The sequence below is a fragment of the Lepisosteus oculatus genome, chromosome 13 (assembly GCF_040954835.1).
Source record: "Lepisosteus oculatus isolate fLepOcu1 chromosome 13, fLepOcu1.hap2, whole genome shotgun sequence".
NCBI lineage: Eukaryota > Metazoa > Chordata > Actinopteri > Semionotiformes > Lepisosteidae > Lepisosteus > Lepisosteus oculatus.
Window position 1 is genome coordinate 2,408,526 of NC_090708.1, and position 26,728 is coordinate 2,435,253.

Sequence of the window (26,728 nt, forward strand, 5' to 3'; positions counted from 1 at the left end):
CACTTAAGAGTTCTGCTGCAGCAGGAGACAGAACCAAGAGGACCTGGCTCAGGCACACTGGCAGCATTGCACTGCTGTTTTTTACTTCATGCTCACACTGGTGTACTGCAGCGACACAGGAAAGATCTAAGCATGATAGCCAGCTGAGATCGATGGCAGTAAGTTGCACGAAATTAACATGGTTTGATAAAATGGGCGATGCAATATTTTCTTTATACTTTGGTAGACTGACACATTTAAACACCAAATCTGAATGCAAAAGCAGTCCTGGAGGTGGGGGGTTTCTCTATATTCTGGAACAAGAATTTGAAAAAAAGCTCTCTCTGTTCTGGTATGCCAGAGTGCCAACTCAGTCCGGGCTGTAGGCGAGAGACAGGGAGGAGCATGGGGCTCTGTCCAATTCTTCTGAAACAGTTGTTCGGCGATCGCATGCTTCTGTCAGTGCGGTGGACGTGTCCTTTATTTCAGGATGACCGACTCCATTCACACAGGACCTGTACCAGGAAATGTAGCCTGGTACACACATACGGGAATCCCAGTTGAGTCACGTGCCGCGGAGCCAGACCGCGTGAAAGGACGTTACTCATTCTCGGCTACGCACACCCAGGACCGCTGCAAAGAAAACCAGCTCTCCTCACTGTGCAGCCCTGGAAGAACCTTTTGATTTCGAGCACCTGCTTGCTCAGGGCTGGTTTTCTTGGAAGGTTTTTTTCAGCCTTTCAGCAACTGCAGTCATACAAATGCTCTTGGCGAACCGCGCCGACTACACATTTTTCCATTTCATCAAGAGCCTAACGAGCCACACATTTGGTCCTCATTTACTGTACTGATTAACAAAGGATGAAGAAGGCTAAACAAACGCCACAAGGCAGTATTTCTTTAATCCCTCCTTCAGTGGCAAAACGTCAAAAAACGATCCTCATAACGTACATCGCAGTAGCTGATGTATTCCAACAGGTTTACCAGCATTTTGACTCTCTGGATTCCTCTTAAATAACTTTTCTAGCTCTTAGCGTGGGGAGTAGGGACTGTCTCCCTCATGAAAAGGTAATTGTTGTTTACTGTTCTTGGGGATTACAAAAATATATCCCACTAAAACAAATGGCACGGATTTCCTTAAACTTCCATTTAATATCTGACTGGAGAGACAGCTGTGACAAACCAGACCAAGTATTAGGGTTTTGTTCCAGTTACAAAACGTCAGGCTATGAAAAAATGTAAGAAAAGGTCATATCATATTCAAGTTTCCTGCGTTAGTAACATCTGATCATTAGTGTCCTGATCTATTTGCCCAAAACTGGTCTGGCCACTTCAAAGTGAGCAGCAGATTCAGAGAAACTATTCAAGCCGAGTGTAAAGAGAAATCTAAGTTAGTTTCTACACCCGGGCGCTTTCCTAATTTAACGGTAAGTGAGTCATCATGACAATAAGAATGCTCAAACACAAACTCAACCATAATTAACTACGGATTTTGTAATTCGACGCAACAATGAATTAGTAGCTGACTGGAACACTGTACATGTTCTGATTGGAAGCCAGAAAACACAGAAGTTTTAAAATCACAAAACTGTGCTGTTTCATCCTGATCAGGTCAGAAACGAATAAGATTACAGCGACGCTGGAGTTAACACATTTTATTACCCTCTCCTCAAATTGCTACCAGGCTGTATTTTATGAGGGCCATAAATGTCGTCTCATTACTGATTTAATTAAAAGCGAGTCGTGGAGCAGCCAGTGGAGAAGCCACGCTGGGCGGGGTAACAGCTACAGCCCATTCCTATGGCCAGCTGCTGCCAGGCCTGTGAGCCACGCTGCTCCACAGCCAAGTCCCAGAGGGGTGCAGAGCCACCGGGGGCTCACAGCCACCCCCCCGGCCCGCCCCGCAGCTCCTGCGCACTCTTCAAACACCCACCCCGCCTGACGCACTCACCGAGGTTGGGCTGAGACAGGGCCATGGGTCTCTGCTGCACTGGGGCCGGTGTGGCCGGGGCGTGGAGGCTCATCGGGGTCACGGCTGACGTCATGGCCTTGCGGGGGTCCTGCCATGTGGTGACCTTCTCGACGTGGCTGCGGAGAGAGGAGGGCGCAGGAACGCCACGTCAGTGCCCGGCCACGGAAACGGCTTTCTTTACACCCAGGGCGGCAGGGGCGTGGAACGTGCTGCCCGGACACGCTGTCACAGCTGGGCGAGACCCTCTAGTTTTGTAGCCACTGGCAACCCAACGGGGCTGGAATAGCCCAGTGGGCTCCTCTCGTCGTTTTGGGACCTTTCTGATGGTCTAATTATAAATGTAAACCCTTCTCATTCAGCCAACATTTCCATACTGTGCAAAACCTTTTTCATGGTGGATGACATCAACTGTAAAAAAGCACAATCTAAAATAAAATTATATTGACTTAGATTTAAATATTCCACTGGGCTCATACGAGACAGATTTGTACAGAGCAGTAAGATGCTGGTCCAGTAGGTCAACAGGTCAACTGAAAAGACTGCAACCGATGAACCTGCACAATCGGAGAGCAGCTTTCCGTTTTTCCGTTTTTGATCGTTGAAAACATTTAGACACCAGAAAAACTTTTCTGTCAGCGCGGCTCAGACTAAAGGGTTACTCTCTCCAGACACGTCCTGCGGCCATTTTCTGAAGGTCTGACGGACACACGAAAAACGTTCATCTTGTTGCTCAGAGGCGTTACATCAGTTTGTGGCAGCTTCATTATTACCTCATTACAGCTTCATTAGAGACCGAGCAAAAATGACTGACATTTGTTTTTTAAAGATGGGAATTAACTGAATCATTCTAATCTGCCGTGGCACCACCGAGCAAACTGTTCTGGTTATGGCTCTTATTTATTTTTTGGCAACAAAGAAATAAACGGTGTGTTACACTATAGGGTTCAGATTTTAATTCCAACACATCTCCCTTCACAGCACAATGAGACAGGCGGCCACCTCCTCCTCTGTTTCTGAGTTCAAACAGCCAACGAGACCTGAGGGACACAACCCTGGCTTCTTATGAGGATGAGAATCTCTCATCAGGACGGCATGAGGTCAGGGGGGACACTGAGGGTGGTGGGAGCGTGGAACAAGCTGCCCAGCCCTGTGATTGAAGCCAATAACCGAGCACATATCAAGCAACAGCAGGATGAAACCCTCCAATCAGGACAGGGGGCACTGCTTTACGCACAGGTAAATGATAGCCTCGCATACATCAAGAAAGTGCTTCAATCAGGACGGGGGTAGGGGCAGCACTACTTCACACAAAGGGTGGTGGGAGTGTGGAACAAGCTGCCCAGCCCTGTTGTTGAAGCCAATAACTGGGCATATAGGAAGCAACAGTGGAATGGGACCCTCCAATCAGGACAGGAGGCACTGTTTTACACAAAGGTAAATCATACCCTAGCAAAGGAACAAGTAAAGGTTTATTCCCTGCTGAAAAGAGAAGAAAAGAAACACAACGTATCGGGTGTGGAGCCTGTTCCGGGTGTGGATGAGGTCTTTGAATCAGTCGACTATTAAGTACCAGACGGACCAGGGGGGAACCTTCCTTCTGTTCCCCACCTCTGCCGCCACTCGCCACCCCCCCTCTCCCGCCCTCGTGCCCCAGCCCGCATCGCTGCTTCTGCCCCTCCTCCCCGCGACAGGCGCCCCACACCTGTCTCCGCGCTACGGGAAATTCTGGCTGGCCCACATTTTTGTGCACGCTAACCCAGGCACAGCTCCCCTTCTACTGCGAGCTCCGAGAGGAGAGCATCCAAAGCCCTTTAAGTTTCACTCCGACGTCAAGGACTAACACCAGTTTAAAATACTATGCAATTCATTTTGCTTCCTACTCCAGAAGTAAACGTACATGTACAATGAAGTTCAGCAAGAAGTTACTGGTGGTCTGTCTGCCTTCTTATGAGATTAGTAATAAATGTCATTTTTTTTAAAAAGCATCTTCAAGTGAACTCTCTGTAACCCCTCTTTTCCAACTCCCCCAGCTTTTAGGCACAAGCGTTCTACCTGAACAAAGTGACGCTGAGATAAGTTACTAACATAACAGGTCCATCAGGTAGGGGATGACGGGTTCTGAAAAGGCCACAAAATCTCAGCTGCTCACACCGGACTTTCCAGAAGGAGAGGCACAAAAATCCTAGCTCCGTTCTGGTTTCTCCCTGTAGGCTCAGAAATACGTGATTTACTCAAATTTACTACGCTAAAAGTAAAAGCGAAAGTGCTCCCATTGTCCGAAAAGGTATGGTCTACCCCAGTGTGATATCACTCTCCAGACGGTGGTCTGCTGTCGGGCTGGAATTGTGCTAAAACCTGCGACACCCAGCGCACAAGCCCTGGGAAAACACATCTCTTTGGCTCAACCTGTCACAGACTGTGAAGCCTGGCACCTTACAGACTAAGCCCCTGGCAGTCTGCTGGCATTCCTGAACAAGGGCTTTGTCTCCCCGTCTCAAAGGTTTCTCACACAGACGGGGACAGAGCCGCCCGCTGACCTTGCTGGCAGGTACTGCTCAGAAATCTCTGCCGCCCTTAAAACTGTTTATTTGGGCCTCAGAACGCAGACAGATTACGGAGTCGAGTCTGGGGAGAGATCCCTCAGGATTGTGGTGTTGAGCTTGGGAGAGGAAGAATCTGAATACTAATCCCTTTTAAGACCTCGAGCCAGGGAGACTGAGAAATGCATTATTGAGCAACGCGTGTCCAGCCCTGCCAGATTTCAGGAGCTGCTGGAAAAACAAACTACGGTGTGGTGGACCGCCCCCGGTGGCAGGGCGGTGTAATGACCCCACTAACCCAGTGTCTGAATGCTCACAGGGGGCTGTGTGAGTGTCTGTGTCTCAGGCAAAGCCAGTATGTGTGAGGGCGGCTTCTGGCCCGAGTCTCTGCACAGTGCCAACCCTCGAGCCCTGACTGAGGGCTTCTTCCCTCGTGCCCCTGTGGGCCAAACTCGGCACAGCAACTCCCGAACTTTGACCCGCGTCTCGCGTCGAGAGAAAGGGTGTGCAAACACCCCCAGCAGTCACCTGGAAAAAGGGGGTCTTCCTCCACATACTTCAGGGGTGACAGTGGTGAAACTATCTCATTCCTCTCAGCTGCACAATCCCTGTCACGACTGCTATTGCCAAAATAGCTAACCTCAAAATATATCTGAGGATATGAAAACCGAAATCCCATTCTGGTGCTTTGTTTAAAAAATCGGAATTATTTCTGCACCAGTCCCTTCGTCCTGAGCCACTTTTCGGTGCCTGGGACTTTGTTCGACAACATATTTCACTCTTCACTTGAACACCGGCACGTGTGCTGCTCTTGCGTTAGGACAGCATCGTTCCTGCCTGCTGATTGGACCCACTCGGCCGCAGGCCTCTGTGATTGAGGACGGAGCCCACAGGTTCAGATCCCCGCTGTCCTTCTCCAGCTCAGCCGCGCGGCCCGCCGCGGTCTCGGGAGCTCGGGCCGCGCGTCCGGGAATCGGGTCTGCGCGGGCCTGTTTGTACACAGAGGCACTTGGGAGGCAAACTCGTGCAGCACCAGGAACTAATCGGTGAGTCACCCTGCACAAAGAGCAGCCCACAGGCCATGACTCACCCGGGCCTGTTCACCGCCAGCTCAAGAGATTAGCCACTTCCTGCTGCGCTGCTCCCTGTCTGTGGAACGCCAGGAAACCTGTTTGTTCCTAACTTTCTGCTGGTAAAGCCCGGCTATTACACAACACCGGCCCTGCCATTGCCCACAGAGGACTCTAACAAGACAGCCGTGCCCTGCTGAAGGGATAACTCCACAAACCTCGGGCACACGGCTGACTTCACAGAACATCTGACCGGTCATTCTGCAAGGAAAGAAAGCCGGCACACATCTCCGCACGACAGGGGCCGCCTCCCACAACATTTGCCCCAGGGAACCTCGGCTCCGCGTTCCTGAAAGGCCTGCCCATCTCGCGAAGCTCTCCCTGGGTCAAAGGACACACAAGACACCCCGTCTCTCCTGCTCTTACCTACACTGCTACTACTGCCCATTTGCACCACTCAACTTTCCTAGCTCTCCCAGTCCCCGGCAGGCAGGACACTGAACTTTCTCCGACTCGAAGAGATGACTTCCGCGTGCGTGTGAGGCTAACTCCCGGGACGGCAGCGAATTTCCAGCCCCCCCCCGCCGACCCCGCAGGCAGCAGGAGATGGAGGAGCCCCTCCTGGGGCCCCCCAGGGGCCGGGCCTGGACGCCGGTGTCCGTGCTGCAGCCCCTGGGGGGCCGAGCAGGTGTCTGGCAGCTGCGAGGGGCACGGGCTGCTCCTCACCAGCCCCCTCTGCGAGGCGAGCCGCCCCCGTCGGGACGGCCCGGCCGATTCAAGCCCCCCGTAACTGCGCCCCCCTTCCCGGGGCCACAGATGTGTGCGCTGACGGGACGGCAGGAAGCCCCATCAGTGGCTGGCTCCTCCCCTCGCCCTGCGATGCCCTCTCGGAACAGGAACAGCGCGTTTTTCTCCTTCCAGATCAAAGCCTGATCTGACACAGAGGCGGCTCGCCTCTTCTCTCCCTCTCTACCCGGAGCGTATAAACCCGGCTCGCGGTGCAAACCGTTCCGGGAAGCTCCGTGCCGTTGTGCGCGAGGGAGGAACGTGTCCCACTGGAGAGGGGGAACCGGGTGGCTGGAACAACACTTCTGCGCCAGCCGCACACGGCCTCCGGAAGAGCAGAGCTCTTCCTGTCGGAGCGCCAGGGAAACTAGTTAGCTAGGGCTCCGGGTTGGTCTGGACTCGGCTCTGGTGGGACGAGACCGTACAGGCTGGTCTCTGGGGGGGGAAGGGCACTGAAGCAGAGACAGGGGACAGAGCACGTGTGTCCCCTCTCCCAGACTCCTGCACCCCACTGCTCACACATGCCGCGCCCCCCACCGTGGAACTGGGAGAAGGAGAGACAGTTATTAACTGAGAACCGGAGGCAGATCTGAAAACAAAGCTCCCAAAAAAGGGAGAAATGCACACGGACCGCCTGACCGCACTAAAGCCACCATCTACGCCAGCGCAGTAACGGCTGGGCAGGTAATGAGGCGGCCGTGTCCAGAGCTCACACAGGGAAGGAAAGCGTGGATGAAATAATATTATCGGAGTGTCCGGGGTCCGGTGGAGCGCCCAGTGCCACGTGCTGTCAGCCCCGCCGGGCGGGCCATTCCAAGAATGTGGGAGAGCGGTCTAAAAATAAAAGGGCTGGGCGAAGATGCTGAGGCCGGGGATACTGGGGCAGCTGCACCGGTCACGCTCCCGGGCGCGGAGAGCGGAGAGCCCCCCCGCCACGCCCGCCCGGGGACCCACACGCCGAGCACAGCGCCGCGCTCACGGCGCCTTCAGCACTGAACTGAAAACGCGCCGTTAAAACCCGGTTTCAAATCCAGTACTAACAATTACTTCTCAGGACCCCCTGTGATACTTGACTGTCCCCCAGAGCGCACAGGGAGCTGAAGGAGTCAGACTGTCTCTGCTTTTGATCCCTGTATTTAGAGGCCTCCTGCTGCACTCCCAGTTTTTCATTTGTTCTCTTTTGCTGTGGTGGTGGTGGAGGGGGGGGTAAATTATATATTTAGAGAACACGTCTACAAGGTAAATGCCTGAAAATTGTTTTCTGAAACTTTTTTTAATTTCTGCTCTCCTGGTTTGTCTTTGATACCTCTTCAACTGCTTGGGCTGTCTGTCGCCGTGGCAACATTACAAAAGCGTATGTTTAGGTTGGCTCCTTTAAAAAAAAAGACCTTGATACAGATACTCAGAGTTAAACACACCCCTGTTTATAATCACGGCTGTGATCACCTCTCCTTTATTTTGCAAGAATTTACAACACTGCCCCGAAAAAACAACCTTTCAGCGTCACAGAAGCCCGTCTGACTGCCTGACATCTGCCGAGCCAGAAAGTGGAGTCTGGCGCAGAGCTCGTTTCAAAGTGACTGAGCGAGCACCTGGTTCATGAGGGGGGGGGGACGTGCTGAGCACAGTTAACACCTCTTATCAGAACTTAAAGAGAAAAGGCCTTGACTCACTGCAAAAGGGAAACAAGGTGTCTCTGCCTGCAAGTGTAGGAATGAAAGCTGCTTATTTACACAGCTCTTGCTTCTCTTAGCAGCTGATAACCTGTAAGCGCCGATATTTACTTTGCATGACCTGTGGGTTTCTTTTACACATCAGAGAATGAAATAAGGTAACAACTGCACAATATATTTTAGATATAATAACACTATTTTATTTATATATGCTCAAAGTGCTGAATATTCATAGCAAGAGAACAGGACTAAACTGCATTCAACCCCCCTTGGGACACACCTGTCTGTCGCTGCCGAATGTCTTGACTGAGTGTCCATCTCTGAAACAACTGTAACAGACAACGGAATCACCTTTGGGGTTTCAGTTCTTTAACGTTTCAGAGATATCTAGACTCCTGGTTCTTCCCAGTTTAATAGATCAAGCGAAAAAGCATCTTTCAACATGTTTACTGGAAACAAAAGACTTCAAAATCTACTGTAGTTTTGGTTTCATGCAAAACCTTCAAGCTTGTAAAACTGCGAGTGGATCAGAGTCATCCTTATATACCCTATATCACACTGTACAATATACACTAAACCATATACCATATTTACTCTGTATCACATTGTACAATACATACTATACTGTATGTACCCTGTATCTCACTATACAATAAGAGGGTTATTTCCATCCCTGACATGTTAAAGCTAATTTTCCAAATGATCAAAAGTTTTAGTGTTCACAGTAAGTCACTACAAAAAGAAAGAATAAAATTCATAGAGTGGATCCGAATTTGCAGTTCTGACTATGGTATCTAGCTCAGACAGAAAACATACAGATCCCCACGCCAGCTCTACGCTGCGGAGTCCCTGTGGAGTCGTACCTATCCCGAGTCAGACCGGCCCAGCCTGAGCAGGTTACTCTAATGTCATAACTGGGATATCAAGAACTTGACGTTTCACAGAGACACACGGGTGCTGCTCATGAGCTCACAGATCATTTCCCACACCAATCAAGGAAGAGCCTGAACTCCCCCAAAACAGCAGCCATGAGATTCGCAACCAGAGCTGAAGATACTTCCCCCAACATCCAACAGAAAAGGTCAATACCCCTGGAAAAAAAAAGTTTATTTTCTCCGGAGGCTATTTCTAGAGTCAGAGCTCCTAACAGAGAAGCCTTTAAAAATCTGCCTGTTCAACAGTAAACAAGGCATTTCCTGTCAGGACTCTGGGTTTACAGACTCGCAAACAAATTAATTTGCAAACTGACCAGATGAAACAAAATGATGCCACAGCACTGGCATGGTAAGGTTTCGGCCCAGCTCTTAGCTCCACTGGTTAATTAAAAACAGGAGCGCAAAGTATGGATTTCTCCACTTCCTCAAAGCTCTGGCATCAGCACAGTTTTATTCTTATTTTAACAACCCAGGGTGCAGGCTTGACGAAAAAAGTCTTATAAAAAAAACAAAACGGCGCAAACATCCAACCACCCAACCCAAAGAGAGAGCTCGGATCGAGCCTTCAAATTGTTGTGAGCTGGAGCTGCGCATTTAGGAACACCAGCTGGAGAGTTTGGAAGCAGATGCACTAAATTCAATTACACAATGGGAAGGGAGGTGGCGAGCAGGAAATGGAATGCGTTCTATTAATAGACCATCCCGTTAACCCTCCCAGCGCCAGGCAGCCGAGGAGCAGGAGGAGCAGGGGTCAGTGTCCGGGTCCCGCAGGTGAGCAGTGACCCCGAGGGAGTCCAGAGGACAGGTCCTGGGCTGCACCGCCTCCTGGGGGACCTCTGAAAACCCAGATCCCACACTGATCCGCGTGGTGCTCCGCCCAGCGTACGTTAGCCCGACCTACCGAGGGCCCAGGGGAGGACTACTCCGCCTGCTTTAACTCATTAGTGGGGATCAATATGGCCACTAGCGCGCTGCAGCACAGGGGGGACTGGAGGTGCCCCAGACCCTCGTGTCTGGACTGAAACTACTGGGTGGACAAGAAATGGGGTCTGCGGTGTTCCTCGGGTCTGAATCAGGGGCACTGACTGGAAAGCCTGACTGGAGCCCGTAGGAACCTGGCGCATGAGCTAGACTCTGCCCAGCCCTGTGTCACAACATCAGGACTCTCCACCTCCATTCCTGGAGGGCCTGGCGTCTCCTGCCCTTTGCTCCACCCGAGCTCTCCGTTACATAATTGGTTTCGGGAATTAGTTACATAACTGTAACACTTCCACCCAGACTCTGAGGCGATTTACAGGTGATTTTACCCCCATGTCGCCCACATCATGAGCACAATCGCTCTACCAGGGATGAGTCGTGGGCTGTCTGCAAACACCCCTGATGCTGCTGTGACAGCTGTGAAAAAGATCTGGGATTTTACCCAAGTCGGATTTCACACCTGAGCCATGTGCACACTGTCCCAGTTTGACGTCAGCAGGTTCCTCTCTGAGCACATTCAGTAAAGTAACATACACACTGTATTCGGCAAGGAAAACAAGAAAACATCCATGGACTCCATGAACTCCCTAGAAATGAAAGCCCACTGATTAAAGAGCCAACATCAATTTAGGAACTGCTAGGCAGCCGTACTTGAGGTTTAAAACCGAAATGGACAAACAGGAGTTCTTTAATTGACTTACAGGAGTGCTGTGTAACCAAGAGAGCACCTAGATCTGGGCAGGGACGTGCGTTATCTGGGCTCAAAGCAACGTACACAGATTAAAAACGCTCTGCAACCCCTGTTATCAAGGTCACAGTATCCCAGGCTATATTAGAAGCATTTATTCTTAGTGCAATCCTAAAATGCTTGTGAGCTCCGAGGATGAGCCTGGTTTTCCCCAGTTGTTGCAAAGCACTATGGGTGGCTCCTCTTGTTACTGATGAAGCAGCTGCTGGGAGCAGCCCTGAGCACCAGCTGTTGGCCGGCCGTTCTAACTATAGCTTCTGTGTGGCCATGATCTGCGGCTATCAGCCCTTCGAGGAGCCCCGAGGCATTCAGAGCGTGGAGCCCACACCCTGCTGGAGCTGCGGACTGGACCTGCCCGGGGGTCACAACACCTCTCTACCAAGTGCCCAAACCAACCACACCCACAGGCAGCCGAGCCTTCCCTCTCCGTTCATCTGCAACTACAAGAGACCGCGAATGAATTAACACCCATTGGATCTTGTTTTTGGGGGGTTCCAGCAGCCTCCTCCGCAAACACATTGGCTCCAGAAGACCCCCCAAAATGGACCACTTTGTGGAACACACACACTGGTCGATAAGATATGACCCAACCAACATGTCAGCCCCCCCGAAAAAAAAAACAGGTTATTGACATGTTATTCAACCGACAAGAGAACGAAATGCCATGGATCACAGCAGAGCAAAGCCTCTTTGACTCCATATTGCCTAACAGTCAGCCCTCGAGATACAGAAGCTCAAGAACACGTTTTAGGAGAGTCTTCCCCCGTCTTCAAGTCTGATGTCCGGAGCTCCGCCTTTAGAAAGATATCTCACGTGAGCTTTAACTCCCAGCTTGCGATTCAGACCCGCTACCCGTTCGCCCAGTCCCGGACAAAATTACAGTTTAAACTATTAAGGCTCATTTCCCCCTCCCCGTGTCAAATTAATTTCTCCAGTACTTCCTGACGCAGCAGCGCCAGCGCCGCGAGGCAGAAACAAACGCATCATTCAGCCATATTGAATATTATAACATGTAGAATCTGGCTCCAGGCCCAGTGTGTGCGACGCCTCGCAGACTTTCTGACCCCAGCTCAGCAGCAGACAAGAAGAAAATTGTCAGACTGAATCTCAAAAAGCTCGAATGTTTCAGGGCACAGCTTTATGGATAACACCCCCTTTTCTGAACTCGTAACGGGGATTTGTGCATATAATTAACCCCTTGTTCCAATACATTTTTATTAACTGACAGGGGACAGTGAGACATTTCAAGGGCATGCTTGACACTGGAGCGGTCTGAAAGTATTAAATGGCATACCAATTGCTGGGGTGACTTGAGCAATTACCTTTAAAACCAAATCTGATTAAAGAAAAAGGCACCTTTCAGAGCTTCTGCAAAGCCTGCGTGTCTGTATTTTTGCTGGGTTTTATTAGATTTTTCACATGCATAAAATTACGTAACAGAGGCTATACAATGCTGGGAGTCTGAAATTAAGTGGGGGGCTTGTGTTTAAACTTGTGCCAAGACAGCACAGCAAGACGGCTCTTGTAAAACACGGTAACTGGAGAAGTAATGAGATGGAGGTGCCTCTTCATGGGAACTTCGCAAATTAATCAAGACAGCAGGACTCGGCACAAGCAGAGCAGAGACAGATGTGAACTGGAGACACTGCTTTACACAAACGGTGGCGGGAGAATGGAACAGGCTGCTCAGCCACTTTCTCAAAGTCCAGACCGCTCTGGCCGAGATCAGTTAGCTAAATGAGTCAGATGGCCCAATTCCCTCTTGTTTCTAACCGTTCTCTTCCAATGGGTGATCACTCCATGTGACGCCACTTCGTGTCTAATTCGGCCTTTTCTTCCTATTTAAAAAAAAACATTTAACTTTGGACTTCCAATGAAATGATGACAAAATAAACACTCATGTTTTTTCAACCATCAACAAGAGGAGAACCCATGGGGTCTCAGTCTCGGTGCCCAAGTCCTGGAGGATGGGCCCGGTCATTAGCCTCTGAAGGCAAGACGCCTGCAGGAGGGACAGTGGGCTGACCGCACTGACAGGTGACCTCTGCAACGCCGATCCGCTGATGAAATGGAGCAATTGGCCGAGTATTTGAGCCGGCAGCTCTTCCTTTAAAAATAGAACTGGGCGAAGGATAAAAGCAGGCTCCTTCTGAAATCAAGCTCCCTGCTTAATTACCCCGGGATGAGACAACAGATCCACTAAAGGCAGGAATGACCATGAAGGGCTGACCCCCTGACCCGACGCACCCCAGTGCCAGGGGACAGGGGGCTCCATGGTGTTAGTACCTTGGGGATAAAGCCATCAGGGCCCAGCAGAAGCCACTCTCACAACCTCCAGCTTCCAGGTCACTAAATTAATTAGCTCACAAAAAACGCTGGCCACCAGATTCCTGGCCGTACCTCAGCGACCCAGAGGTGCAAGCCCTCTCTTTAGCGGCAGGAATGCAGCAGCGGACTGGACTGCAGACCTTGAGCTGCATTTTCTACATCGCCATGGCAATGGGCCATTAACCGGTCGCCGAGCAACATTCCAGGGTTCTAGGATTCTCTGCAGATCGTGTTTGAAAATGTACACCAACCAATTATTTTCAATTAGGATGTACAGAGGAGTTCTGAACCCCGAAACGCAGATTCAACTCCAGCTGCAAAGAAACACAAACGCCAGATTCTTCATATATGTCACAATCTCATAAATGTACCTCTTGGCCAAACGGGTCTCTTACACTATGCATGTTCAAAGATCATTAACAAAAAGACATTTCTAAACTTGGCAAACTATGCAGTATTTGCTCAAGGAACTCAAGAGCACAGCCTCGGCACAAACTAGAAAATCACAAGAACAGGCACTCGAGAGAGGCGCATCACCGTGCCAGGTTTCATCTCAACATAATGGGAGTTCTTCAGAAGCTCCAGTGAACGACTGGCTGAAACACAGACATTTCCCCTCTCCTCACTTCCAGCCGTGTCACCTTGCTCATCTGGAAGAGCGCTGTTTCCAGAAGGCCCTGCCAGACAGCCGCTGTTTGCCGGAGCCTAGGAAAAACGGTCCTGCTGCCATCAAAAACAGACTTTGGCAGCAGGCTGGACAGAGAGCTCTGTGCCCAGGGAGCGCACTTCCAAGATAAAGAGACTGGTGTCTGCTGTCTGGGCGCTGACCCTGGCTGGGGGAGGCAGGAGAGCTCCTGCAGCTCTCCAGCATCTGAGCACTCCAGGCCTTGGCTTCACCTGGCCACCCAGTCCCATTAAGGTTTCTTCACTGACTCTGGCCTGCACTAGCTGATGTGCAGCTTCACCATCTAAAGCAGCAATGTTTTGGGCACGTACTGAAGCCCATTTGAGATGCACTACACAAAACACCTAGGTTATTAGTCTGTAAGTAAAGCAATGGGCAGCACGATTTGCCAGGATGTGATAATTCTCCTGGCAGAAGCACTGCTGTATTTTTAATAGCCTGAACAGGTGAGGCTGTGTTGCCACTACCTCAAAATGCGGGCCTACAAGAACAACGAACTGATCCAAATACACACGGCGCAATTCTCGCCAGTTCGCTTGATCGCAGGTTTCCAAAATTTTGACATGCTAGTCTCTGAATAAATCAGTGGCGTCATTCAAGCCAGAAGTTATTCACCAGCTTCTCTGGTTAGACAATCCTAGTCACTGCCACCTCTTCTTATGAAGGATAAATGCCCCCTTTTTTTAAATCAAAGTTTTCTCTTATACGCACGCCCCCCCACGTGCGTTTCTCTCGCTTCGCCATGTGGTCTCATCCTGGACCCGACAACAGCAGCGTTTCACCTTTCAATCCGAGGACGTACACAACAGCTCGCCCCAAGAGCACACGGCATACGCACTCCTGAAACAAAATAATAAATCACTCGACTGAAATTAAACTTCACGTCTCTGCACAAAGAGCTCTTTGTTAATAAGCTCACAGCAGACATGGAAATGAAGTCAGGCTCCACACAGAAACTTGTCTCTTTTTCACAGCGGATTTATGATGAATATTTTGGCACGAAGAGTAAGAGACCTCCTGCTCTAGAGTTACCAGCCTCTTCTTCATTCTTTATATCTATGCTCCTTTTTAGAAAAATAATTTACAGCCTCCTCTGGCATGAAGGCTGGCAAGTACAGACTGTTTTATTATTAACACTGATCTCTGTAATTAAATCTCTTTTGTACTCGGTAAATAGCCATTCTTTTTGGCCTTTCAAACTTGGGAGTTGTTGTTGTTTTTTTTAATTCCACCTGCTTGGCAGAGAATTTGACAACAATCAGATCATGTTTGGGGGGGAAAAAGAACATTAGTAATGCCATAGTGCCCTTTTTAAAGATTTTTGCAATTTCCATCCGGCTTTGTACCACAAACATTGTCTGATTGTTAGCCTCAACTTGAGTTATTCTTGGCTATCCACACACCAAACACTATGAACTGCAGTGACAGTAAAAAATTAAAAGACATGTTTATTAATTTTTCTTCTATAATGTCTATAATATATCTATCATCTGTAATAATAACGTTCTCCACTGCTTAGATCAGCAGCACCAGATACCCAAGAATCCACCTGAAGAGTGTCTTTCAGTCCATAACCTCTGGCTACACAGACACAACAAACGCTGTCTATAGGGGTCTCAAGAAAACAACTGTAATCTGAATTTTTATTAAACGGATTAGAAAAAAGTCTGGGAACTGCCTGAAGTCCACTCAACACTGTTACGCGAGACAAGAGGTTGGGCTATAATTATCTCATATGATTTTATTTACAAAAAAAAAGAAATCACAAGTTTTGTTCCTCTGCCAATGTTCGTGAAAGGGCTTCATTGTCTACCAGCACAGGCAAAAGAAAAATATACATTTTCTACTCTTTTTTATCTTCTTTTAAGTTCCTAGTGTTCCAAGAAGCAGGGTGTAATGTTGCAGGTCTAATAATAAGACACAAAGCCACTGAGCCGACACTGGGCTCGTGCAGGCGCCTGGGGACAGGGCTCCACTGCTCTTTCAGAGCGAGACGACCGTTCCTCCTCTCTTTCCCTGCAAGCAGAGGGCTTGTCTTTGCAAAAAAAATCAGGTACGTTAATGTGTAACCAAGAGGACCCTCATCAGGACAAAAGGTTCCACAGCACTTCGGCTGCAAGACGAGCCATCCTGCGGCCCCTCTCCAACGCCTGCCTGGCATCGGAGACACTGGCTGGAGCTTGAAATGAAAACCGGAGTGAAGATCACCCTCAGGTGAAGAATCGATCACGGAGCACTCCCTCACCCACACAGCAGAGTGCCCCACGCCCTCACCAATTCAGCTTTGCGTCTGCCTGGTTTTCCTCTAAGCTCATGAATTATTTCAGTTTATTTGTTGGACTGAAAAACTGAATATACAATTTGACATTTTTTTTTGGGGGGGGCAGGCTTGTTGTTTTGGGATTAAGCGCCACACTCTTACCCTAAAGCTCTCTGAAACAGGGGCACCGTCCCTCTCTTGTGTCAGGGAGGGGCGAGCTTTCAAAGAGGAGTGAATGTTTTAGCAGCTGGGAGGGGGCGAAGGTCTCATCTCACGCGGGCCATCAATAAAAAGATGGCACTGAACGCAAGGACTGCACTGCGGTGTCCCAGCGTCTTAAAACGCTGTCCACCTGGTCTTTCCAAAGTTCCGTCCCTGTAACACGTCAGACTCGGTGCAGCTCAGTGGTGTGACTGCAGATGAACAGGAGTAATGTTCGGACATCTGCAAGAGATGACCACCAGTTTGAAAACTGTAAAAGATAAGTGCCTCAGAACTAGTTTCTTACAGCATTCCCCCCGATATACAATTTCTTAATATCCACTTGTACCACACAAGGGAATTGTTTAAAGAAAAGGGGACTACAGTGTGATATTCATCATCTTAGCAGATCAAAAGAAGCACAGTGTATATGTATAGCTGCCTACACAAAGCACAGAATAAATGTACTGTATAATACGCACTGCAAGGCCGCAAACACACATGTCCTCTGTCTCTGACAAAAGAAACGAATGTTCGATATCTTACACCAGAGCACTAGCTGGAATTAAAAGAGCGTGCATCCTATTTTCATTCCTTATCTTAAAACACGCACTGATTTAGACTGGTGAATGAAATGCCGACAGTATAGAAAAGCAGTTGGGTTGATAAATCCTTTCTCTTGTGGTGAACAATACGCCCACATAGCTACTGCTCACATTCCAGAGGGATGAATAGAGAGAGAGAGGCAGGGAGAGAGAGCAAGAGCTGGGATAGAACAGAGCAGCAGAGTGAACGTGCACATGCTTCATGTTACACTGTAGAGCTCCATTTCCCCAACAACACCACGACACACACACACACTACACACACTACACAGCACAGACACCACACACACACACTACACCACTCAGCCATCACAGCACAGACACCACACACACACACTACACCACACAGCCATCACAGCACAGACACCACACACACACACACTACACCACACAGCCATCACAGCACAGAGACACCACACACACACACTACACCACACAGCACAGCCATCACAGCACAGAGACACCACACACACACTACACCACACAGCACTGCACTCACAGCACAGAGACACCACACACACACACTACACCACACAGCCATCACAGCACAGAGACACCACACACACACACTACACCACACAGCACAGCCATCACAGCACAGAGACACCACACACACACACTACACCACACAGCACAGCCATCACAGCACAGAGACACCACACACACACACTACACCACACAGCACTGCACTCACAGCACAGAGACACCACACACACACACTACACCACACAGCACTCACAGCACAGAGACACCACACACACACACACTACACCACACAGCACTCACAGCACAGAGACACCACACACTACACCACACAGCACTCACAGCACAGAGACACCACACACACACACTACACCACACAGCCATCACAGCACAGAGACACCACACACACACTACACCACACAGCACTCACAGCACAGAGACACCACACACACACACTACACCACACAGCCATCACAGCACAGAGACACCACACACACACACTACACCACACAGCACTCACAGCACAGAGACACCACACACACACACTACACCACACAGCCATCACAGCACAGAGACACCACACACACACACACACTACACCACACAGCACTCACAGCACAGAGACACCACACACACACACACTACACCACACAGCACTCACAGCACAGAGACACCACACACACACACTACACAGCACAGTCATCACAGCACAGAGACACCACACACACACACTACACCACACAGCACTCACAGCACAGAGACACCACACACACACACACACTACACCACACAGCACTCACAGCACAGACACCACACACACACTACACCACACAGCCATCACAGAACTGAGAGAAACACACAATGGTGTCCTTCGATGTTAACACTTTACAAAATTAAAAAATTAAGCAGATCGTGACAATGCTCAATATCCATACTTCATATACATATCCTGCATCCTTTTGTTCAGAGTGTTTTATTCTGCAGGTCTGCCATCATGCTGGATGGAGAGTCACTAACACTGGGATGAGTCACACAGGCACTTTCAAATGTTCAATTGCGTTCCAGAGGGCAGTGCAAACAATGGATTTCTTCTTCAAGCAAAATATTTCAACTGCTTGCTTTTGTGAAACCCTCCTGAAAAGTAAGAGGCTGCACGTTCATACTCATCCCTTATCTCATTTTGGTGATGATACACGGATACAACAGAGTGCCTCTCGTCAGGGCTTCAGAAAGAGGTGTCAAAACGCTTTGGCATTTAGCAACGGAGGTGAAGCAATAGGATTGGTTATACTGTGAGACCTCCCTGAGAATACTGTATCTCAGGCCACCATCTTGGAGGCTTCGACAGCGATGAATACTAGGGTACTGGATTCAAGTGATGAAAGTCCCCAGTTTTTAGTATAAGCTGACTCAGTGGACTTCCCCGAGATCAGCACAGCAACGTCAAGCGAACACGACTGAACAGGAGACCTGATATGAAGCAAAGCTGGTGGGAAGACAAGGCCAAGCTGATCTGGCGTCTCACCAAAGTCTACAATCTGCAGGGATGTGTCAGCGCCGCCAAAACCGGGCCTCTGGATCAAGCTCTCAGCGGTCGCAGACCACACCTGCCAAGTCCCAGGGATGAAGCAGAACTGAGGGACGAGCCATTAACACTCAGATCCCGTTCATCGGCCGAGACGCTGTTGGCAAGGTTAGTACACAAGAGGAGGGTTGGAAAAGCTCTTCGATGATGTCCTCAGGGCCAACATGAGGAATCTGAACATTAAGACCAACTCATGAGCAACTATTGATCAGGATCGTCTCATATTGGGTTTCTCAGTCTTAGTTTTCTCTCATCTCAGAACTTCAAAACCGTATATACTGTATGGCGAGAACATCAGTGGGTCAGGGACCTGATCAACACGCCAGAACCCTTCATTCTAGTGGGAAACACCTGGCCCGAACTGCGACCGCCTCTGTTGATCCCAGACTGATCTCATCAGCCACCTGCAGATCCCAGACAAGATGGATGACCACCATTCAAGGCTGTGAGGGATGTCAGGAGAGGAGAACAGTAATGAAACGAGAATCAGAGATCAAGTGAACACCAAGAAGGGCACTTCTGACTGACAACAGGGGGCACCCCTTCACACAAAGGGAGTGTTTAGACATCCAAACTCCCTTTGTGTACAGAGGTTGTGGGAGTGTGGAATTAGATTTCCAGTCACACTGTCCAACCTGACAACCTGCATTCTTTCATGAAACGGCCGGACTAGATCTTTGGTTCAATTAGCTGCTAGGAAGTCAACCAGCTACAGCAGTGGTTCCCAATCCTGGTCCTGGTGGCTCACGCGCCTGTCGGTTTGACGCCTGTTCCAGCCGAGCCTTCAGTTACACAATCAAACCCTCCACTGACTCGATAACAGTCAGATGAATCTGAACTATTTGTGCCCAGCTCTTACACATGTTGGAGTTTTAACTCTGTAAGTGAAACAAAATCGCAAGCCTGTGACAAGAAACGTAAGGCAAATTTTCCAATGAAGCTGGGACCAGCACTGGGAGCCACCTAGCTAGATCCAGACGGTCCTGCTGTACACAAAGGTTCCAGCTGAATAGTTATTTTTCTACACATTCTCAAGCTAAGAGTGAAATAGCACAAGAGCTTTTGGATTCGATTTCACACATTCTTAACACGAATATTTTCAGACATTACCAATAACACAGACAGAAGTGACAAAAAAAGAAAAACGACCCATGTGGCCGTATTTCTATAATTGTCATATTCACATTTTCACACTGGCATCGTGGGCCTAATCAACAAGGGGCTGCTCTTCGGCTTCCTTCAAAAACATGTGAAACTATGATATGATAGCAAGCTTTCTCCCAGTGCATGTCCGCATGTCTTGTGTCTCTGTTATGTACCCTTGGCAAACTATTGGCAGCTCTCATGGAGCGCGAAGGCACAGGGAATTTGTTTTTAAGGATAATTACATTCATTGTGTCTACAGCACAGATGTCAGGGCTTCTGGAGTTACAAAACAATTCTCTGGGTTTTGAAGCAGAGGGCATTTCACTGGGAAAGTTTTTTGCTGGCTTCACAGGCTGTTCTGCATAATGTTACTTCGGTGAAAGAAAAGCATTCATTCTGACAAGGGGAAAAAAAGAACATAAGAAAGGTTACAGACGAGAGGAGGCATTTCAGTCCATCAGGCCTGTTTGTTAGCAGCTAACTGATGCAAAGATCTCATCCAGCCTGAAAGACGCCAGGTTGCAACGTGGCTGGTACTTTGTGCCACACTCCCACAACTCTTTGTGTGAAGAAGTGCCTTCTGTTCTCAGTTTTAAATGCAATTTCACATGGTTTCCACTGGTATCTTCGGGTTCGTGTCTCACTGTTCGTTCTGCTGGGCTGTCTTTGTCGGGGCCTTTGAGGATTGTGAATACTTTTATCAGGTGCCCTCCTAGTCTTCTCCGTCTTTCACAAAGTCGTGATTAGGGGACAGACATGGTTACTATGAATTTAAAACATTTTTTTTTTCTATTCAAGCTAACAGATGTGTCCCCTCGAGAAAGAGTGTTTGCTGGAACTTGAACAAAATTCTCTGCGTCATCACCTACTGAGGACTGTAACACAAGTTCTAGAGCTGCACTCGATTCTGAGAATCACATCCTTAGATCTTAACCCACAACCTAAAGGCAAAAAAACAACCGACAACAACCCACAAAAAACTGCGCTGGGAAGAGACTAAGACAGGTTTCCCGTTGATTATCCCTCTTCACTTCAAGACCACGATCTGCAGCTTTGAGAAACAATATTGTTGCAAACTGGTCGGTAACACTAATCTACAGGATATTATGACAACAAAGGGAAAACAAAACTTCTTTCTGCAGTGAGGTAAGCCACAGCTTTATCCTGTTTCTTTCTTTTTCGGGCGCCTTTTGAAGTCCTCTGAGTCATGTTTATTGTTTTTACAGCCCAGAGCCCAGAAGGCGGGTTGCTCTGTCCCTCCAGCCATTATTCCTGTAACACAGGAAATGACCCGCGCGCTGCCTCCTCACAGCCATCGCTTCAGAGCGCCCAGGCCAGGGGGAGACAAGTGGAAAATGCTGGTCCTGAACATAAAACGTCTATCCGCACTGCCATATGTAAACTTTGGCACTGGGGTTTTATTTATGGCGGCAAAGTGGAGAAATACACGGACAAGAACAAATAAGTCGTGTTACGCTCCGGAAACACGCCAAGCAAAACACAGACAGAGGAATGCAGGGAAGCTGAGGCACATGGACACACAGAGTTGGGTAAAAGTTTACCATTCGCGTGGTCCGTGCAGGCTGGTGTCTGCCATAACCACAGGCTTCGTGGAACATAACCAGCAGCAGGACACGAAGGTCCAGCTTTGATTTTCTCTGGAAATTAAAGCTGGATGCTTTTTTTTTTGTGGATCAGGGTACACTCTGGTAAAGCAATGGTGCTAACATGCCATGACAGGGTCACGTAAAGAGTCGGGCTTCATTCGTATGAACCTCGCTGGCCGGAATTCTCCTGCGTCCAAGCTGTTAAGGGGTTACAGCCGTCTTCCCATGAGGCACTCTGCCTCAAGGTCGCGGCCTCCATGAGGTCCCGGGTGCGAGTCGATCTCCAAACGCATGCGCGTGCAGAATGACGCACGTGCCGAAAACAAATCGAGCTAAAGCACTTCCTGTCGGGAAAATGAACGATAACACCCGGCGGAGTCTGTGTCACTCGAACGCCACTCCGGGCAACTCTTTTCCAGCAAAAATCAGATTTACGTGCAGGGAAGATGTAGTAAGCATTGAACATGCTGCCCTTGCATACGCACAAGGGCTTTCAGTGAACAATCCCTAGGCACCAGCGCCAATTTTTGGGGATATTAAACGTGTTAAAAATAGAGTACAGTTGTAATGCAGAGGAATGCATCAGAGACCAATGACAAATAAAGGCCCGGCGCTGAACAAAAGGCTGAAGACAAGAGCCAGGACTCTAAATTCAGCCACGGCCACAACAACTGAAGCAACTTCTTTTAAAAGGTCATCAAAGGTCAAAAGTCAACTGGGGTCTGGCAGTCCCTGTCTAGTGCCCAGGCACCATAAATAACAAACCGCCCTGTGGATTGAATATCTCTGAAGCAGGAGGCCCGAGCCAGGGGGAGGACGAGAAAATGAACACATCAGCTGTTGTGTGGGTGATGGGCAGCTCCAAAGGCTGACCCCGAGAACTCGAGAGTTCACCTGCGGCCGTTCACATCGACACAAGCCGCCACCACCGGCAGCCTCTCCCCGCGCCCCGCTAAATACCTCGTCCGGCTTGAGAGCCCCCGGGTTTTCCCGCTTTAACGACACGGCTAGCACTTTTGTGCCATGCTCCCACAACCCTTTGCGTAAAGACACGCCTCCCGTATTCAGTTTTAAATGCACTTCCACTGAGTTTCCACTGGCATCTTCTGGCTCATGTCTCGCTCCCAGACACCCCAACCGGCAGTCACTCCCTTCGGGGTGCTTGATACCTCTCAGGTGCTCCGTTTCTTTCCCCTCGCGAAACCGTGGGGGGCGTTGAGATGAAATTAGTTCTGTCTGCACCCGATCGGCTTCCCCAGTCTTACGTGGAGCCTGGCACACAACACAGCCCTTAGGAATCTCGGAGGCTGGGATTCTGAAGACCCCCTACATTAGGACCCCATAAGAGGAGCAAAAGGAAGGTTTGTAGATAAGAAGTGGAGTATTATGCTTCTTTTAAAAAAAGTCTTAGAACACGTTAACAAAATTCTATGTAAAATCTCCAGTCGTGATTAAATAGACTGTGAACTGCAATCGTGACTCCAGGGGCCCGACTGTCTGCACTGCTCTGCAGCCCCGTGTCTAAAGACGTCAGAAATGAAAGTGGTCAACAGTTGGCGTGATCTTAGCGTCCCGTGCTACTTAGCGTGTGCGTGCCTTCGTTAGTCTTGCAAGACACGCAAGACCTTTTCTAATGTCTTAACACAGCAACTTCATAGCGTAGCTCAAGACCGTTTGCATTAGTCTGATGTTGGGACGCAGCACCCCTGAGATGTTTTTAGAAACAGTAATTACGAAGGTCTCCCAGACGAGGAGCCTGTCCTCTGTCAGATCTGTGCAGCTGCCAACTAGGGCTCTGAACACGGAGGAGTACAGCACAGCGGATCAAACGTTATTCAGTATAAAACCCCGTAGGTTTAAATTCAGCCCACATGATATTTCCTTCAAGTTTAATTGCTTCCATACAATTTATGTCCGAGAGTCACGCTAGGCCCCGGAGCTCTAAGCATGCTCTTGCTACAAAGAAGCTCTTGTCCTGCGACAGCCTCAATCGGCCGACGAGAGGCCAGCGAGAAAGACGCAGCTGAGTGAGTGAAACAACCAGGTTTTCCTGCTCTTCCTAAGCACTCTTTAAACAGGAAGTCGGCCGGCCTCGCAGCCGGCTCTTCCACTCGACGAAGAGCTCACATTCCCCTCCTGGCTCGGGAGCCCACCGGCTTGCAGTGGAGATAAACACATCTGTTACGGCTGCACCCCAGCACACACAGCCCAGGGAGCGGGGCTCCGCTCCTCCCCACATCGGGGCGGCGAGAGATGGTTCTCCGAGTTCAAGACCGCGCTCAGGTAAACACAGCTCTCAGTGCAGCTACAGGGCTGGCAGGCTCAAACACGGGTCTTTACGCGCATGTGCGTCAAAACAATGTGTGTCTTTTTTTAAAAAAAACATAAATAAACGCTAACGTTAAAACACACCGGGGGAATTCTTATTGTGCAATAAGAGGCCAAAGCAATACTTCTCCAAGAGAACCCTGGGATTAACTTGCCCCTGAAGAGGTGACAGACCCTGGAAAGTTGCGAGTTCTGAGCAGAGGGGTCCAGACGGCTGGGTTCTGGCTCAAGCATGCCTGAAGGGGAGACATTTTTGGGGGATCAGATAGCGGCTCTTCTGGAGGTGTAGCCAGCACACCCGTTCAATCTGCTGTCGAATGAGGGCAGTAGCAGGCCGAGGCAGCGGGGGTGTCCCCAGGGAGACGTCTGGGAGACACCTCGAAGGTTCCAGAGTACACTACAGCGAAAGGAACGTCCGCGGATTCTGTCAACGGCTAGTTCAGGCCGCCAGGACACTAGAGCGCCATTTCTCAACCTTCTCCATCCCGAGACACACTCCAACAAACAGAAAACTCTCACAGTACAACCTGCCCGCCCAGTCACCCACTCAGCCCCAGCCTGCACACATGATCAGTAATACTGTAATAATGTGATGTGCTAATCCGAGTTTGCCTTGACCACAGAGCTGCTTTACCGTACGCGACCTTTCCTGAAACTCGGCGGCGCGTCCGTGAACACCAGATGAGAAACACTCCTCTAGACTAGCGGCACTATCCTCTCAACAGCCTGTGACACTCTGCTCTTTGGAGCCGCCGATGTCATGTCAAGAAACCGTCAGTCATGAAGCTGCAGCTGGGCTGTCCAGGTCCAGCCCTGCAGGGGGGCGCTGCGTCTGCGGGCTTCTCGGGGCTCTTTTAAAGCAGCATCTGAAGACCTGGGAGGAGCTGCTGAATTGGTCCAATTAAGCCAATAATGATCTGACTGACTGGCTGTAAGAATGAAAACCGGCAGCCCAGCAGCTAGAATTGGACAGCTGTAAACTGCACTACTTTCAACTCATCAGGCAGGGCAGGGAAAAGGCCAAGAGCTTCAGAACTCTTATTTCCTGCAGGCCCAAGGAACCTAAAAGGCTTGAAGCTAAAAGTAAAGATAACCTCATCAATTATCACTTATATCTTTTGATATATATCTTATATCAAAAGATATAAGATACTTAAATGTCTTGAATGCCCCCACCCGCTGTGCTCACACAGCACACATGCCCACAGCTGAAACAATCCCTGCTAGAACGCCAGGAAATATCTCTCACTCCTTCCCTCCGAGTGAGAATCCCATTGTTTGACATGATCTCCGCTGTAAACAACCTGCGGCTGTGATTGCGATTAAAATGTAAGCCGAGTGCAAACAAGGTAGACAAAGACCCTGGAGAGGTGTATTGATCGTGGTTCCTGGCACCAGGGCAGCTGTGTGCCTGCTTTCAGCACAGCACAAACAGCAACCTTTTGTTTCCGATTTTCCTTTTCACCAGGGCAGTAAATTCTGTGCGAAATCAGGTGTGTACAAAGAACAGCCAGGCAACTCGCAGACTGCAGCAGTAACCGCGAGAGGTCAACAACATACCTACAGCCTGCAGACAACAACAGGGACGGAGGGGGGTACCTGACGATACAGAGAATGATGGTTTCAAAAAGCACAGAGACGCAACGTGGGGCACAGAGCAGACTTGAATTCCTTTACACGCTGGGAGTCAAAAAGCGGCACTTTAGGAAAAAACAGACACCCAGGGTGCTGAACACGATGTGCGACTTTGCCCGATGACAGGCTTGGCGCTCGTGTCCCACAGACCCCGCGAGCTGCGCGCCTCTCCGGTGCGCCTGGGCTCGGGAGCCGTCCTCAGCTCCGCGGCTGTGCCTGGCGAGAGCACTGCAGGCGTCCCTCCCCAGGAATCTGGAGGCAGCTGCGGGCCAGCGCTGCGAAACATTGATCTCGTTTTATTACTCGTTTCCATCATCCTGCTGCGCTCTCCCCCCCAGCCCCTGCGTGCCTCGACAAGCCCTCCAGAGCTCCCTGCACAAAGAGCTCCTCTCCGGCTCTCCAGCTCGCCGAACGCTGAAAGCTGACCTTTTCCTGCGATCGCATCAATCACTAAATTTCCAGACCTAAAGGCCAGCGTGAACAAAGCATCCTACATCCCCCTTCACCAGCTCTCCCCTTTTTATCAGTGGAAAGACTTAATGAAACAGGCCGTTATTCAACCCCCGCTGAAAGGCCGCGGCAGCGCAGCTTCAGGTAGCATTCTTGCCTGTCTTTACCATCAGCGGTGCTACCGGGGGTTCAGACGGCTGAGGGAGTCAAGCAGCCGACGCACAAAGCTCACAGAGGTAGCGCCGAGAGCAGGGCTTTCCTGACCACATCACACCCTCCAAGCGCACGCCAAGACATTACAGGAATAATGCCCGCCCCACGGTCCGCCAATGAGGAACTGGCTTGTGGGCAGCGCCAGTTCACTCAGGCCAACCAATGGGCAACCAATCAGCCCCTGCGGATAGCAAAAGGCACTGTAGGACACAGATCGCTGTGTCTGTCACGACGTGGAGGTCGCCAACTGACAAGTCACGCAGCTCCTAGCGACTTAAGTCAGGAGAGGTCGAAATCTATTTATTTAAACGTACAGAACACCCCCCCCCCCGGGTGTGTGGTTTCTACTCAAACGCAGTCTTCTGCCAGTCATCTGAAAGGCAGCAGTGTGTCCACTCTTGTCACACCACACCACGCTCACCTCACCCACAAACACAGAGGTACTGTACATGGGGAACCTGAAACCGACTGGTCCGCTTGATGTGATCGTCCGTCCTGAGGTGATAATGTAACCGGTGTCG

At 49.8% G+C, this 26,728-nt stretch overlaps 1 protein-coding gene across 2 annotated transcripts in view; it reads right to left on the bottom strand.

The window, feature by feature from the left end:
• Positions 1–26,728, bottom strand: part of wwtr1 (WW domain containing transcription regulator 1) — a 47,247-nt gene that overhangs the window by 14,922 nt on the left and 5,597 nt on the right. For both annotated transcript variants that reach the window (XM_015360860.2, XM_006637417.3), the window contains exon 2: positions 1,931–2,067. In XM_015360860.2, the coding sequence (XP_015216346.1) occupies positions 1,931–2,067 (137 nt within the window). The remainder of the gene's footprint in view (positions 1–1,930; positions 2,068–26,728) is intronic.